This window comes from Lepisma saccharinum, chromosome 3, assembly GCF_977018435.1.
Source record: "Lepisma saccharinum chromosome 3, izLepSacc3.1, whole genome shotgun sequence".
NCBI lineage: Eukaryota > Metazoa > Arthropoda > Insecta > Zygentoma > Lepismatidae > Lepisma > Lepisma saccharinum.
In genome coordinates, this window is record NC_139231.1 from 65755003 (window position 1) to 65772784 (window position 17782).

The 17782-nt window shown below is 38.2% G+C and overlaps 1 protein-coding gene across 1 annotated transcript in view; it reads right to left on the bottom strand.

The window, feature by feature from the left end:
- LOC145985822 (dnaJ homolog subfamily C member 17) overlaps positions 1-17782 on the bottom strand; it is a 42267-nt gene that overhangs the window by 18260 nt on the left and 6225 nt on the right. Inside the window, exons 2-4 of the mRNA XM_083119914.1 lie at positions 10753-10881; positions 7822-7995; positions 1013-1225 (exon numbers count right to left, since the gene is read on the bottom strand). Coding sequence (XP_082976040.1) covers positions 1013-1225; positions 7822-7995; positions 10753-10881 — 516 coding nt within the window. The remainder of the gene's footprint in view (positions 1-1012; positions 1226-7821; positions 7996-10752; positions 10882-17782) is intronic.

Consider the following 17782-nt stretch of genomic DNA (forward strand, 5'->3'; position numbering starts at 1 on the left):
CTCCAGGCAGGATACCGCGGCAGTCTAGACGTCACGTGCCATCAGGTGATCTTCTGACGTCATGTACTGCCTACCCGGTTGCATACCAACAGAGGCACATCTGACATATTGTCATGGTTGTAGCATGGAAACAATGCATTTCCGGACATGGGTTCCTATTCCAAATATTGTCTACTCAGTTCCCTCTAATAGCCCTAGGAGTTTGTAAGGGGAATTTTTGAGCACCCTGTATTTCTTGTACAAGCAAGTTTGTTTATTTCTTAAGACAAATACAAATTTTCAACAAATTCTAACTATTGAGTGAGCAGCAAGGAGGTCTTGAAATAATGAATGCATGATTCCAATTTTTTGTTAGATGAGTGTTTCAGCAAAATTTACATCCCTGTGTCTCCTAAACCAAATGTTCAAGAATACATATTAAAAATTTACATTTTTTGAAGGACCACATGAGGAACAAATGTAGCAAATTTGCAGAAAATCTGAGATGGTGGGTTAAATGGATATGATTTGACATGGAATGACCCATTTTCAAATATCTATGATGCCCGTGTGTATATAGATATAAAGTAATATATAATGAAGTATTCTTAGTAATGAAACTCCAACAAATAATATTAAAAACAAGTGTTTCTGTAGTGTTTAAACATCTTTAATTGCTTAAGAGCTAAGAGCAAAGTCAAAAACTTGTTTCTAACTTCACTCTGTGCACAGAGAAGCTAACCGGGACTGGATCTACAGTTTAAAGTGGGATGTCAAATCTGAGACCCCTTGATTACAAAGTGGCAACTATCGGGGAGGCCCAAGACCTAAGAATACAGTGAAATCTAGTGCTTGTTGCAAAGATAATTTGCAATTATTACATTCATTGTCTCCACTCTCGAGAACGATGTATGCGTAGTAACAAAAAAAATAAGCAAAGTAAAGATGTTTAGCCTCTAAAGAAACAGTTCTTATCAATATAATTTGTTAAGATAGAAATTTGCATACATTACAATCAAGAATGAAACTGTACCTTGTTTAAGATTCTATGCAGTGTCTCATGATCATAACCACCATTTTCAATATCATCTTTTGCAGCCTTCCACCTCACTTTCAGCCTGACATCACTGGACTCTTCCCTGAGGCCTCCAAAAGTTCCCATTTCTTTCCTTACTTGGTTCATCACATACTCCTGCTCTTCCTCCAGTTGCTTTGAGCCTTCTTTCTGAAGTCTCTCAATTTCTGCCTAAAACAAAATATTTTCACCCATAAGTGAACTGACAAAAAAAACATGCAAAAATAATAGAACACATAATTAACACATAAATACTGAAATGATTAAGATTAAAAAACCTCCAGACACCAGGAACTGGTGGCTAACCAAATCCCCTGGCTTCCTAGGGCTGAGCTGATAGCACATTTTGATCCGACACCGGTACCAGTGCCAATACACTTACTGATTCCTGCCAGTACGAATGCTTATACTTGAAAATGTTACCATTCAAAGCAGTTCAGAATATTTATTAATTTTAATATGTAGGAATTGCAATAGAAATATTGCACTGCTTTAAAATATTCATAATTTCACATGAGCCATTCATTTACTCACCTTGTTCATTGTTTTGCACGATGCTGTAGCATAAATAATGATTGATTGAATTGTTGCTTTAAGTCCACTTTATGCACAGAAAGGCTAATCGGGACAGGATCTACAGTTTAAAGTGGGATCCGAAGCACTGTGCCTCCACAGAGTGCATAAATAATGAAAATTATGCATTTTGCATAACTTGCAGGATATTGAGTCTGTGAAAGTGCCGCATGGCATGGTAGTAATATGTTAGATGAATGAAGGAAATTTAATAATGAAATTAGGTTATGCTTAGAATAAGTGAAATGTTTACTTTTGTTTAATAACACTGGTCGGCATAGGTTTCGATGTCTCACAGATGATGGTCGTCTCTGAATAAATTCAGCATGCTGATTTTAAAAATGAATTCAATTTTTTCCCCATCACGTCAGAACTTTTTACAATTTCGCAATCAAATTATGAAATTCGCCATTACAGTACATTTAGGTTGTTTCCTAATCAATAAGTGATTCTGGAAGTATTTTCAATGCTGATCAAGGAAATGGCATCCATTTTTCCCATCGCGTCAGGATTTTTCACAATTTCACAATAAAAAGTGTAGTTCTGCTATTTTCTCAATAGATGGCTCTGTTTTGATGGTGGTAAAATATTGATTTTCTACAATACAAATGCTCCAACTTTGAACCACAAATGCATGTAAAATTGTGTGCATTTAATCCACCTTCACATGACACATTAGCACGAAAATTGAATTGACCTTAATTACATAGTTTTATTTTCGAAATCCCTCATGAAAATTTTCTTCAAAAAATGTCCAATACTCAATGTAGGCCAGACAACAAAGGATGCCTTTGGGGTCCAATAAGGAAAAGAATCCGGGAAAGCTGGAATAAATGTTATTATCTTCGTAAAAGTTTTCTCAACAACATATTAATTTTGCACCCCTCCGCCACCCCTGCTTTGGCCGCCATCTTTGAAAACTTTCGTCCAAAATCAGTTCTTCGCTAATATCTCACTTGAAAAGCATTTTACAGCAAAATAGGTTATGACAAAAAATAATTTACACAAAATTCTCTACAAAAAATGTTCTCTGCATTTTTCTTCTAGCATGTGCCGTTTAGGTGCTAGAGGAGTGAGAAATTTTACGTTTTTCCCCACCCCATTTTGCAAGAGCGAAACTCGAGGAAACATCTTGTTGTACAAAAACTTGAGGTCCTCATTTCCTATTAAACTAGAGGTGTACCTATTTTCTAAATGTCCTCCATGGCCATGTGGTCTAAGGTGCTATGCTTTGTACTCCGACTGTGGCATGGCATGGGTTCAAGTCCACCTGGGTTTTCGACCTGTGTATAGGACCCATGGCAACCCACCATCGTGAGGCAATTGGGGAGCTACGAGTGAGTAGTGTAACCCAGTCTGGGAAACCTCCTATAATGACTTAGGGTTCGACGTGCTGACCCCATGTCACCCCATTACTGGTTGAAGATCTCCACACCTCTAGGTAGGATTGTGGGAGGGAGACTCACGACAGTTGGGAGATAGGTCAAGGTCCTTTAGGGCTGTCGAGCCTTGGGTTATTGCCTATTCTAAATATTCAAATGACATTTCTTGAAAAATGGATTTTCTGGTTGTAATATCTGTATATAATTAAACAATAATTTTGTAATATTTTATGTAAAACAAATGTACATAATGACTGTATTTCTACTATTGTGATTAATCCAAACCATTTTCTTATACATTAATCTCCAGACTTCTACCAGCAAAAATTCTTCTAAGTGCATATCAACAAGATCATCAAGTTCTTGGGAACTTTCAGACTGAAGTGACAGGCTACAATCGACATGGTGATTTCACACCAAAGCAGCAAGCAACACAGGTCACTTTAGTATAAAGCAAATCATTCTATGTGCATGCGGAAAGAAACGTGAAGCAAGGGCCTCTCCGATGATGTAGTGGTAACACGTCCAGCTTGTTGCTTTGTTCTGAAATCTCCCTTAACACTGTCAGATTTTGAGCACGTCATTGCAGTGCAGCGTCTTGTATTCCAGACCTTTTTCCTAATAACTTGACAAACTTTAGTTTTCCGTGCGTGAAAAATGCTGAAGCAGTATCAGCCTCACTGAACGCAATATGAACTGTATGTTCTCCGTGTATTTCATGGAACTAAGTGTGTACACTTTGTTTATATGTCTCCGTATCCTTGCTTTAAGAAGTACACATAGGTTTGCTTTTAATCCAACTAAGGCAGTGAAGATAAAGAAAAGTCAACATTTTCACCTACAATTTTCACAGATTGACTCACAGAAGATGCTTCAATAGTAGTGTTGATGATGTGTGTGCATCTTCATCAGCCTATTTGATCCTTCAGCATTGTGATGAGCCGGCCCTTGTTCCTCTCATTTGAATTAAATGTGCTTTGACTTGTTTCCGCAGGCATGGTTTCATCAAATTTGAACTCTCAAGAAGAGAATATTAGTCGTCGAGCATGTTCAGCAGCTTTGGTATCTTTTTCTGTCACATTCGCACAATATCCATCAAAGACGATGATGGTATTTTTCTTGCAGTGTTTCATTTCGTACTTAATACATCTATCTAGAATGGTATCAAATATTTCTAGCTGTTGACAAACAAACAAATATCTTGCTGTGAATCAAGAATTCTCCATCAATAATGTACATGGCATCTCCAACTTCTTTACTTTCTGACAGTGGTAACAAAGGATCATAAAGAGAGGACTTCTTGGTTCTCCACATCTCTACCTCATCACTGAAAATGGGCAGGAGAATTTACTTCCTTATCCCTCGTTACTTCTGTAATTATTTACTCAATTCTATCAAAATCAGGGAATGGTGGTTGAGATGAGAATCACTGACAAAAGAACTGGAAGTCTTGCTTATCCATTGATATAGAAGAATTTCGTGCATGGATATGCCAAGAATTCACTTAGTAAACACTGAGTCAGTCACTCCTCTGCCATTCCCCACAACTCTTCATGGAGTGCATCACGATCTGTTCAGTCGTCATATCTGACCAGATCCAGCCCGGACCATAAGTTTTTCATCAATTTATTGTGAAATAACCTTTTTGGACGAAGTCAACATATTTAATTGGGGTTATTTTCTCTTTGAGACCAAGTACATCCTACACAAAGGTCATGCTAAATATTTCCTATAAACTACTGTATGCAATGATAAAATTAGTTGAACCCATAAATGACATTCTGTAAGAAAGAACATAATGTAAGAATTCCACTTTTATAGGAGGGAAATGGTACAAAACATCATGCAAAAGAGGTTTCTCTGAGTTTCCTCTAGCACCTAAATGGCACATCCTAGAAGAAAAATGTACACAACGTTTTTTGTAGAGAATTTTATATAGATTAATTCTTGTCATACCCTATTTTTCTGTAAAGTTCTTTTCAAGCTAGATATTTGCAAAAAAAAAACTGATTTTGGGTGCAATTTTTCAGACACTAAGAAGACTTAATCTGTCCTGTTAAAACTTTGTGTTTGTCATGTTATCGCATTAGTTACGAAAAATGAATAATAGATAAGGAAACATGTTATTTTTGTGATATACATTTTACCTTCTCTACTCTTGGAAAGATACTAACATGCTACATTGAAATGTTCATGAAACAAATGTATCACAAAAGAAATGCAATTCACTGTATTCACCAGTGTAATTGAATAATGATAATATCTGTACAAGTTGCACCGGACTCTAAACCACAAACAAAATGCACACGCATCACAATTTATCTATTGATTGCTGTTTGTATGTTAACAAATAACAATCTGCAGTTCTCAGCACACAGTAAATTAATATGCCAATGTAGATTTTCAAATTCATTTTCAAAGAGATCAGGTCTTTATCACACATTTTGCTGTGGAAATATGTCACCAATTGGAACCTGAATTCATGGATATGTCACTTGGGACATATTCCAGCATTTATCATCCTCTGACCCAGCTGCTGCTGTGAGAGGGACACAGAATGTAGGGTGTTGGTAGCACATAGTTCTTAGCAGTAAGCAGGTATTACATCTCACTGAGCTTACAGCATTTTGTTTCTGCTTTGCTGGTAAGGACTTGGCAGAACTTGTAGAGATTAAAAAAATGGACAAAACTGGAATTAGAATAGTCGTAAAGTAAAAAACATTGCGGTGGATACACTTGGGAATGTGCCCACGTATGAACTATACTGGAACCACAAGCAAAAAAACCTGTGCAAACCTGCGACTCCTGGAGGAGAGAGGCAGAGTGGAGTAGGCTTCCTTATGGCCCAAGATGAATGGAAGAAGGGGAAGGTGAGCAGAGACTTTTCGCTGAAGGTTCTTTTACTTGTGGGCGCTCTATAGCTTACTTAAATGTAAGATACAGTGAAGTGAAGACAAACATGATCACTGTGTGATCACAAAAATACATGTGTACAAGATCAGCATGTGTGAATCCATTACTTAGCACAGATATATAACACCTCATATGGCAGTGTTCAGTCTGCAAAAACAATCATCCATTGGTACATGTAGTGCTTAGTATGACTTTTCACCTTGTTTCAAGTGAACATTTAGGGGTAACCTGTAGCACCTGGGAACCTCTCCAGATGGGAACTTTTCAAGCCAATACTTTTCAAACTTGCTACGATGTACAAAAAAGTCATACCTAGAGAACTAATTGTCATAGAGAGATGAAATAATAGTAAGAATAAATATAATTCATGATGGATGCGGTAAACGCAGTTTAAGTATTATGTATGTAAAGATTTGTGTTTTCACATTGCACAATTGGATAGTTTGGCTCAAGATGCCATACCCTTAGTGAATGAAGGCAGTGAGCCTTCAAAATTAATCAGAAAAAAATATCCAATTGTGCAACATGGAAACACAAATCTTCATGTACGTAATAAATAGTATGTTTTGTTATTCCAGTACGTCATATCTCCATATGTATGTAAATGAAGAAAAAAGACAGAACTGAAATATGTTGTGTGTTAATTACTGCCATGTGGTGGTAGTTTTATTTGAAACCAGCTGGGTAGTTTCGTTCAAGACCAGTTGACCAAGGAACGTTAATGGTAAGATTTTTTTACAACGGAATGGAAACATCCATCTCACACTGCTTGGTCAAAGTGAAATTTTGTGGATCCCAGAGGAATTGAACCTGGGACAGTTCACATCAAAAGTAAGGGTGTTAATCATTCAGCCACACAGGCATCCACAAATGTCCCAGCAATTACTTTGGTAACATTTTGTAATCGAGAAAGAGTATATACATTTATCACATATACAGCCACCCACAAAGATTCATCAACTAAATTATCCATCAGCATAATCCTTCACTCTGTCAGGTTCTAGAATTGATAAAAACATCAACAGGAGCACAAGTGGCACGTTTAAAATGAGGGTGAATTCATGTGATCTAAAAATGTCAAAATATGTAATAACATTTCAAATTTTTGACTAATAGGTTTTAAAGGCATATTTCCAAATTTCGGCTTGAAAGTGTATTTCAGGAATGGGTCAGTTTAAATGATACTCTGCGGGTATTGGCCAATACAAGCATACTGGTTCATTATTAAATTTCCAATAATTTTCTGTCAATAGTAGGGATGGTGACAGATTAATCCAGTACTGGGCAACTTGTCTTAATTGTGAAAGCACTCTTCTATGCCCTTGTGCATCTGAGCAAGCAAGGTTACAATAGCATTGTTAGAGGAGCAGAGAGGAGAGAGCAGCTTCGCCAGAGACTTACGGAATAAAAAAGGAAGTACAATTACACACACACAAACAAACACAAATTGAAAATAATTTTAAATGAATTTCCCATGTTAAAAAATTCAAATTTGTAAAATAATGTTTGCATTATTTACCTTGGTAATTGTTCCTTCATATGTATATTTGAAATTTTATATTGAGTCAGTTGAATAAAGGTTAACAAGATCGTTCATTGACACTTTAGCAAAAGAAGTCACATTAGATTGAGTAACATGTAAAAAATTAAGAGTGTAGGTCTGGTGTCCTTGCACAGTGAACCTTAAAACTTGCACTGTACTGCAAATACTGTATGTAGCATGAAAAGACACAGTTAATGGATCCAAAAGTCAAGAGAGAAAAAATAGTAACTGAATCCACGTATCTCTGTAGGTGACTGTACTACAAACATAAAAACCAAAGAGTGTACCACCTGCAGATGGGTGTGATACTTACACAACCAAAAGAAAGACAAAACTCCTTGAAGCTTGCCCCATACCTGCAGTCGTTCCTCATCTGTTTTCTCATTATAGCTTCGGTAGCTCCCAGAGGATTCCTGCGCTGCCTTTTCTCTGGCTTCCAAGTCCTCTTTCAGCTTCTTTCTTCTTGCATCCAGTTTGCTGTGTCTCCTCTGTGCAGCTTTCTTAGCTTTGATAACATTGTCATAAGCAGTCTGTAATTACACAAGGACATGTATGTGACCACACAATTAAAAAAATCTATAATATATCTATTATGCAAAGGAAAACACTTAAGTAACTTGAACTTCAAATTTCAATACTTACTCACCCTTTCCTTTTTAAGAACCACGGTGGTCTAGCAGGTAGGGGATCTGACTGCTATGTGGGAGACCTGGGTTTGATTCCTGGGATGGGAAATCTAAGATGGGAATTTTTGGGCCCTATCCCTGCATAAAGCAGCTCTGGGACTCACCCAGCCTCAAATCAATGGGTACCTGGTGGGAGGGGGGGGGGGCAGCTGTGTGCCTTCATGGCATGGTGATATATACATGGGGAACTTTACCTTACCTTTCTATTTAAGAATAATAAATTAAGAAATGACATGCATGCACATTAATATACATCCTATGTTTGTTTGTTTGATTTGTTGTTTAAAGTCCACTAATCGGGACTGGACCTACAGTTTAAAGTGGGATCTGAACCACTGTGCCATGTGCCTCCACCGGGTAACGAATCCAGGGCCCCTTGATTACAAGGCAACCAGGTTACCACTACGCCATCGGGAAGACTACATCCTATGTCCATAAAGTTTCAAGACTGATGTAATATCTCAGTATAGGTAGATGTCACAAATAACTTGATATTTTACAACTCACCTACATTACTGACATTAGTTGATTGACCTCTACTAGGTGACAGGGCATGATGCAGGGAGGGTGCCACATGGTGGCTAGGGGGAGCTAAACTGACCTCAGCCCCCAGACCCTGTAGCACTAGATTTTTTTGCAGTACAGTAGATGCATTTTGACCGAAAATAAGAAAAACTAGAAGTTATCTTACATATCGTTTTCCATTATATAATTTCTATTGGGGCAAGGCCATTACAATGTTTAAGTACATTTTATACCTTAGTAAGATCGCAAAATTACTATATTACGATGTGTTCTAATAGTAGAACGAGATTTGCCTGGATCCTGTGATGCCTATCTGGTAGGTGGATGTATTCAGTAGCTGTGAGATTGTTCTTTTGTTGTTCGAGGTCCAAAGGGTGATGAAGATTGATTGATTTACATATTTTATTTCTCTTTTCTGTGACTTTTGGCTAATCGTGAAGATGAGGATGAGTGATGAAGAGACACTTACAAAGAACACCCATGCCCAGGCTGGAATTCGAACCCGAGATCCCTGATGTCGGTGGATTTATACAGCTATTAACCTCTATAAATCCAATCATTATTTTTCGGAATAGGTCTACCAGGTGGGAAGAAAGAATTTGTATAAGTAGAACAATTATTTTCCTGTAGTTTACAGTTATTACAAGCATAAGAAAACGGTTTTTTCATTGTGACGTTTCAGGAGAACACACGCTCCCTTCATCAGACATTTTTTTTTCATTTTGACTAAAGATAGTTATAACAGCGGTTAGCAATTTTTTAAACAAAAAGAATCCGTTATATAATGGATGTTGTCAATGTTACATTGTTGTAATATAGCAACTTAACTGTGAAAAGAAGCAGTCTGTTTTATTTTTATTTCAGATAAAATTTTTTTTATCACATTTCTTAAATTTTTACTTCTAATCTAAATTTCGTGATTAAGAGTCTATTTCACATTTTGCAGTTCATTTCGCATTATTTCGTGACAAAACAGGGTAGGAAAATGCACCTCACACCTTTCAGAAACATGAAAAATTAACATTACAATGTGCTATTTCAATTTTGTATTTTCGTCAAAAATGAAATATGCATGCCTCTAATTATCAGTATTTCATTTGATTTAATTTCCTTCACTTTTCTGTGAAGTGGCCGCGGTGGCTCAGTCGGTAACTTGTCTGACTACCATGCTAAAGGTCCCGGATTCGATCCCCGGCCGGTTCAAATCCGGGAACTTTTCTAACGATGGAAGCGGCCCCGGTGCCCACCCAGCGTCGAATAACATGGGTACCTGGGGGAAACCCTGGGGGGTAAAGGCAGTCAGGGACGTGATGCTGATCACATCACCCCCACTCACGACTGGATCAAGAAAGTGTGGGGCGTTACCCCCACACCCCCTATACGCCTTCATGGCATGGTGCTATGCACAGGGGAGCACTTTACTTTTTACTTTACTTTTTCACTTTTCTGTTACTTTTTGGTTGCCGTAAAGATGAGGATGAGTGACAATGTGGTGAAATTGATGAAGAGATTATTACAAAGAACACCCTTGCCCAGGTTGAGATTCGATCCCGGGACCCCTGGCACCATAGCATGCTGACTTCATGGTTTGATTGATCAATTGATTTAGTTTATTTTACTTCGCGTTTTGTGCCTCTTGGCGAATTTGTGAAGATGGGGATGAGTGATGAAATGATGAAATTGATGAAACACATTCACAAACAACCAAGCCCGAGCGGAATTCGAACCCGGGACCCTTGGAGTCGCAGCGTGATGTGCTAACCACTCGGCCACAGGGTCGGGCACTGACATCATGGAGGTAAGCTATTATCAGCACTGTCAATATCAATAACATCACTATTGGCAACAATATTTTTGATACATAATGTTTATCCACTTGTACTGATATTCAAAGAATATTGAAATTTGATACCAAAAAGTCGATGTTGAACAATATTAGTCAAAAATAAACTTTCAAAGAACAACAACTCAAATCCATACGAGATGTTCGATGTCTGACAAAAATCCAATTAAATAAAGCAGTGGGTAGGAAATTATAAATAACAGAGAAAACAAGAATATATAACAGGAACTTACTCTAGCTGCTTGATCTGTCAAAATCTCTAGAGCCTTTGAAAGCTGGTGGAAAAGCTGTGCTGCATTTGGGTTATCTGGATTCTTGTCAGGATGGCACTTCAGAGCCTTCTTCCTGTATGCACGTTTTATCTGAAATACAAGAAAAAAAATCACTCATTACATCTTGCTTGCTTAACTCTACACAGGAAAACAATAAATATAGTATAGTGGGGTAAGTGGGCCAGCAAAAAGAAAACATAATTTGATGTTAGTTGAGTATTGCACTTCACATAAAATTTATACTGACTAGAATTTTATTCATACATTACCAGTATCTTGGTCTTCATGCTTCTGAACATTGTGAAATCACTACTTTAAAGTTTAATACAGTGGACTCTTTTTAATTCGAACTCCAAAGGGACACGAAAGAAGTTCAAATTATCTGATATATGAATTAACAAAAACATGTATCATTAAATATGATTTTAAGGGGAAATAAACTTCTGCTTGAATTACCGAGTAATTTGAATTATGAAGAATCCACTGTATTTGAAGGGGCAAAGAAATAAAATGAAACGGCTTACCCCACCACCCCTTCTATTTGTGTAGTGTAAGTGAGCAATACTGTTATAAATCAGTAGGAAAAAGCAGCACTGAATTATCTTAAACAGTTCTCATGCAACAACCTTTTCTATCATTTCTAGTGATGTATTACAAATGCTCTCTTTAGCAGCAAGTGGGTATTGTATGGGAACAGGCATGTTCAAATTTCTTCAAATTTTAGTTGTGTTAGATTTTTATTAGCAAGCAATGTTAATTATACTTTATCCACTGTCCAGTGCCGCAACCTTTAACTATAATTGGACTTTACCCACTGTCCAGTGCCCCAACCTTTAACTATAATTGGACTTTACCCACTGTCCAGTGCCTCAACCTTTAACTATTCTACCACTACGTTCCGAGATAGCACTTCTTTTGTCTTCACCAAAAGCACCAGAAAACCTCAATGAAAAACTTGGGTATTGCCAGCCATAACTACAAACAAAAGAAGCTCCGGCTAAAATCTTTCGTGCATCTTCCCCTTCATCTGTTCAACTTGGGCCATAAGGAAGCATGATAATCCCTCCATGCAGGAGTACGAAGCACAGGAGTCACAGGTCTGCTCTGTGCATGTGGTTTCACTATAACAGAGAGACATTTACAACCAAGTAGACAAAGGGCAAGATACGAAACAGGATTCGCACATTAACTCTAAATGTATTTTCTCAGTTTTCCAGAATACTCATATTCTTCCCAGGGTGGTCATTATGCAGTGTAATACTATTTTAAACTTATTTTACAATAGCTTCCATTTTCCCTCATAGCCATACCATCCTCACATTCCTTATCATTATTATTGTTATTATTTATTAGAGATAAGAAAGATTGGTACTCTATCGGTATAGACATATCAGGGTGTCAGCAACATTACCGATAATTTTACCAATCTGACGTATTTATAAATAGCCTGTAATTTAGTGCAATATTCTTCCACCTTTTTAAATTTAAATAAAAAAACATACAATTCATACATCATGGTTTTGTAAAGTAAATGTCTAAATAGGCTATGCAATTCTTTATCAAAGGCAAAACATATACCTAAAGACTTATCTTTAAAGCAGCTTGTATAAAGCAAATTATGAAGTTGTAATTATAGTTGTCTACTGTTATTATCAACAGGAAGGAGCATATTCTAGTCCTTCAGATGTATTTCATTGGGACTCATTGACAAATTATATGATTTTCCCTGAGAAGTTCCTTTTTTCAAATTCCCTGAGATTTCCAGGTTCTCCAGGTGTGAACCCTGAAACACTGACAGATATGATGCAGTATGTATACTAGAATGCTGCATCGAGGCTTTTTTGCTTGATTGTCTATAGTTTGCACAGATGACACTAGATGGCTTACGGAATTTACAGTTTCTTCGCTCGAAAGTATATGCTCGAAGCCCAGTATTTCACGTAAAACAGTAATTTGTCTGTATTAGTGGTAGTGGCGTTGCGTGAAGTAAATTGTTGGGTGTTCACACCCAGCCTAAATTAAGAGAAAATTTTAACCCCCCCCCCCAAGACTGAGATGGGCTATAAACACATATAGAAAATCAAGGAAATCAATCGTTGATCACAATCACCGAGAAGAAAACACCTTGTGGTGCTGTGTGGAGACATTAAGTTAAACCCAGGCCCCAGGCCAATGGAAAACAAATTCTGTGCATACTATCATAATGCCCAGAGCATAAAAAATAAACTTTCTGACTGCACTTTGGAATTGGGAGAATTTATGGAGCAGGACTGTATTGCAATAACCGAAATGTGGCTCAACGAGAATATACTGGATTCCGAACTGCCTTTTTCAAAACATTTCACTATGTACAGGGAAGACCGAGACTCAAGGAGCAGGGGAGTGATGCTTTGCATAAATAACAAATGGAAAAGTGTGGTGGGAAGTGACCTGGATCGCGACTGTGAAATTCTGTGGGTTGAGGTGCTTCTCGGCAAGAAAAACAAACTTTTCGTCGGTTATTTTTACAGGCCACGCAAAACTTGCCCCGTAGCAGTTCTGGAGGCTTGCTACGATTCTGTTCTGTCAGCATCTTCTATGGGCGACGTGATTCTTTTCGGAGACTTCAATCTCTCTATTACATGGACAGACTCCACGCATGGCTTTACAAAAGACAAGAACGACACGTACTTCATGGATCACTTCATACATGGCCTGACTTCAACAGCACAATACACGAAAAGACAATAACCTGGAATACATTCTCTCATCACTCCCTTCAGCGTGCATCACCCCTTCGAGAAACCTCATCCCTTCGGACCACGAATTGCTGAATGCTGTATTCTGGCTCCCGGACCACCTGAAGAGTCAACGACCTCCCACCCCTCGACGCCAATACCTTGATTGGTGCCAAGCACCCTGGGGTGACATCTCTTCGGCGCTGGATTCCATTCCCTGGACAATCCTGGAGAGTGGAAGTGTCGACGAAGTGTGTGACGTGCTGACTGATGTGATTCCAGCACAAATGAAGTATTATGTGCTACTCAAAAAAAAAAAAAAAAAAAAAAAAAAAAAAAAAAAAAAAAAAATCAAGCAAATACCCTTATTGTTTCGACTCTGAGCTCTTACTTGCCCTTGGAAACTAAAAAAAGGCCTGGGATCTCTGGAAACATTTTCCTAATGAATACACACAGAAAACTTTCACCGACATACGACGTCACTCTAAACAACTGCAGAAGACCAAATACAGGTAATACATCGGTGCTATCACAAACAATATCAAATCAAATCCCAAACATTTTTGGTCACTAATCAACTTAAGGATGCAAAATTCCTGAATACCTTTGAAAGTAAAACATGACTCAGTATGCGCAGAGGGCCCTGACAAAGCTAATCTTTTTAACTCTTTTTTCTCCATAAATACAACCTCGAATACACTAGCTTCATCCCTTCCCAAACCTCCATCCAGTTTGCAGTCACTCTCTAACGTCTCTCTCCACGTTTCCAAAAGAAGTGCAATACATCCTATCTTCAATGCCTCAAAATCGCGCCAATGGTCCTGATGAAATGCCTTCTATTTTCCTAAAAAATGCTGCTTCTTCTCTCGCTATTCCCTTCTCTATTTTATTAAACAGATGCTTCAATGAGGGTACATTTCCAGATTCATGGAAAAATGCTAACGTGGTACCATTATATAAATCTGGAGACAAGTGTGCTGTTTCTTCTTATAGGCCTATTTCCCTTCTTTCACCACTTTCTATCGCCTGTGAAAAGATAATAAAGGACCGACTCTACAAATTTACCTCTCCATATATGAATACAGCACAGCACGGCTTCTTACCAGGCAGCTCCTGCTTAACCAACTTGAGCATTTTATTATCTGACGCTATCAACTCTATATCTGAAAACTCTCAACTGGATGTAATATATCTGGATTTTTCAAAAGCTTTTGACTCTATAAACCACAATTTCCTGTTTCTTAAATTATCCCACCGTTTCAATATCCATGGAAACTTTCTCTCTCTGCTCAAGCACTACCTCCAAAACAGACAACAAAAAGTTGTTCTTTCCGGAATGTCTTCTTCTTATCAAGCTGTATCTTCTGGTGTACCACAAGGCAGTGTTCTTGGACCTCTCTCTTCATCCTGTGCCTTGTTGATCTTCCGGAATATCTTTCCGATTCATGCAAAAACCTTCTTTTGTTCGCTGACGATTGCAAAATTTATAGTAAAATCTCCAATTTCAGTGACATGACACTTCTGCAAAAAAATTTAGATTCTCTAAAAAAGTGGTGTGAATTATGGAACTTAAAACTCAACCCTCAAAAATGTACTATGATGACCTTCTCCTTAAAGAAAAACACATTTAATACTAAATTCATCATAAAAAATTGTTGTGTTCAAAGAGTTGCCACACAAAAGGACCTGGGCATCATATTTGACGAGGAACTTTCCTTTTCTGAGCACTGTCACAAGGGGTTCAATGCGTATGCTGGGTCTTCTCTATCGTTTCACGGAAATCAACAACTTGACTGCCCTCAGCACCTTTTACAAATCTTTTGTGTCACCTAACATTGAATACTGTTCTCCGATCTGGTCTATGGCATGCCCCTCAAATTCAGATAGACTAGATTCCATCCTAAATTTCTTCCTGGCCATTGTTCGACACCAAATTCCGTTCACAAAACACTTGCAAAAGTCCATCCTCCTGCAAATGTTAAATATCCAAACTCCTCAAGAGAGACATAGCCTAGACTGGCTGACCACATGTTGTAAAGACTAAAGAGGTGGATGCAAGCCGATCCTGAAAACTCTCCCTTCCGGCGCATGACGTCATCATCGTTGCAGAAGAGGACTGAAAGGAGTCCGTTCGCTTTACAGTAAAGCGTTCTTCGTGAGACAAATTTCAACTACAGACTCAATATAACTTCAAAACACGCGGAATAACCATAACCATGGTGTACTGAGCCAGGCACGTATCCAAGGAGAGGTCTTAGTGGGCTCGACCCCCCCCCCCGAAAGTTTTCGGTTTACACTAGATAAAATGAGGGTTTTGGTTTCTTGTGGTGTGAAATAAGATAATGTGACGATAATTTAAGGAGAGAAATAATTATCGAGGTAATACGGAGAATGTTCTGTATCCTTGTTATTGTTAATAGTGCGTATCCAAGGTGGAAATCAAGGGGCTCAAGCTCCCCCCCCCCCCTGTAGGATTTTTTTCTGTTTATACTACATAAAATTAGGATTTAGGCTTCTTGAATAAAATGATGAGAGAAATAATTATTGAGAAAAGACGGAGAATGTTCTATAACCCTGTTATTGTTACTAGTGTGTATCCAAGGTGGGAATCAGGTGGCTTGACCCCCCCCCCCCAGGAAATGTTTCAGTTTACACTAGATAAAATTAGGTATTTGTCTTCTTGAATAATAGGCCTATGATGATAATTTAAGGAGAAATTATTGTCGAGGCAAGACGAAGAATGTTCTATAACCCTCTTATTATTAATAGCGCGTATCCAAGGTGGGAATCAGGTGGCCCGAGCCACTCTCCCCAGGAAAGGAAATATTTTAGTTTACACTAGATAAAATTAGGTTCTTGTCTTCTTGAATAATGTGATGATAATTTAAAGAGATACAATTATCGAGGCAAGACGAAGATTGTTCTATAACCCTGTTATTGTTAACAGCGCGTATCCAAGGTGGGAATCAGGGGGCTCGAGCCCCCCCCCCCCACACACACACACACACCTTCAGGAAATATTTGTTTACATTAGATAAAACTAGGATTTTTGGTTTTTGAATAATGTGACGATAATTTAAGGGGAGAAATACTTATCAAGGCAAGACGGAGAATGTTCTATAACCCTGTTGTTGATAATATTGCACGTAAAATTTTCTTGAGCTTTAAGTATTGTCGCAGAAACTTGAGCACTATGTAGAGACTTGTCAGCATTTGGAAGCTGCACAGCAAAGGTATCGCCACAAGTAGAGCGATTCGTTGTAATTTTTAATCTCTGGAAGGTGCGAGAGGGAATGTTCTTCAATAAAAGGAGTCGAACTACTGGCAATATTTATAAATCATTTATCTGCGCAACGTTCTAGAATATACTGAGGATATAAATCCACGTTAATTAGAACCATTCCTAAATAGAAATTCTTTGACCGAACCTTGGATCCAAGAGAAAAATGGCGTTGTCTCTGACATCATTTCCTTTTAAGCGTTCAATTCAAGGACTTGTTCATGATTCATTTGATCGTGTTAAAGGTGCATTACTTCAGTTTGTAATACGAAATTATAAAACTTTCTGGTGAGTTGTTTTTAAAAATGTGTCCGAGATAAAGAGTGAGGTGCCAACGATTTTCGGTAGGGAGAGGGGTTACGCATACTATTTTTAGTGGTCAGTCCTCATTTTGCCATATTTTCCTGTTTTTGACGTTCTTTTTTTTTAAGGACTGTGTCAAATGAGGTAATGACCCCACCAACCCTACCTTGGGCATGTCACTGGAGATACCTAAATGAGTAAGCATTTGATCATATTGGGAGAAGAAACATTAGATGTGTTGCGAACGGAAGGGTTTTCACTGTGCAATCATTGTTTCGCGATCCAGCTGTATTCTATAGAAGACTTCCTTCCACGGGGGAGGGGGGAAGGCTGCCGGAGCATGGTAGGGATTACATCACCTCCTAAATGGCCGAGATCTAGAATGTGTGGGTCCCTACACCTAAAACCTCTAAAATGTGCCTTCATGGTACGGTACTATATGCACGGGGAACTTAGAAATAAATTTGAGGCACGAAAGAGCATATAACACAGACTGCATTAATAACCCTATATACACATATGTATAGTACGTATAATACATATACGTAAATATACACACACCTAAGACTGCATATATACGTGAGTCGCTTCGGTGACTGAGGGCGCTGGGTTCTTGACTCGCGATATTGCCACGGAAGTTACCGGGTTCAAATCCTGAACTGGGTAAGAGTATTTGTGTTGGGCAATCAGC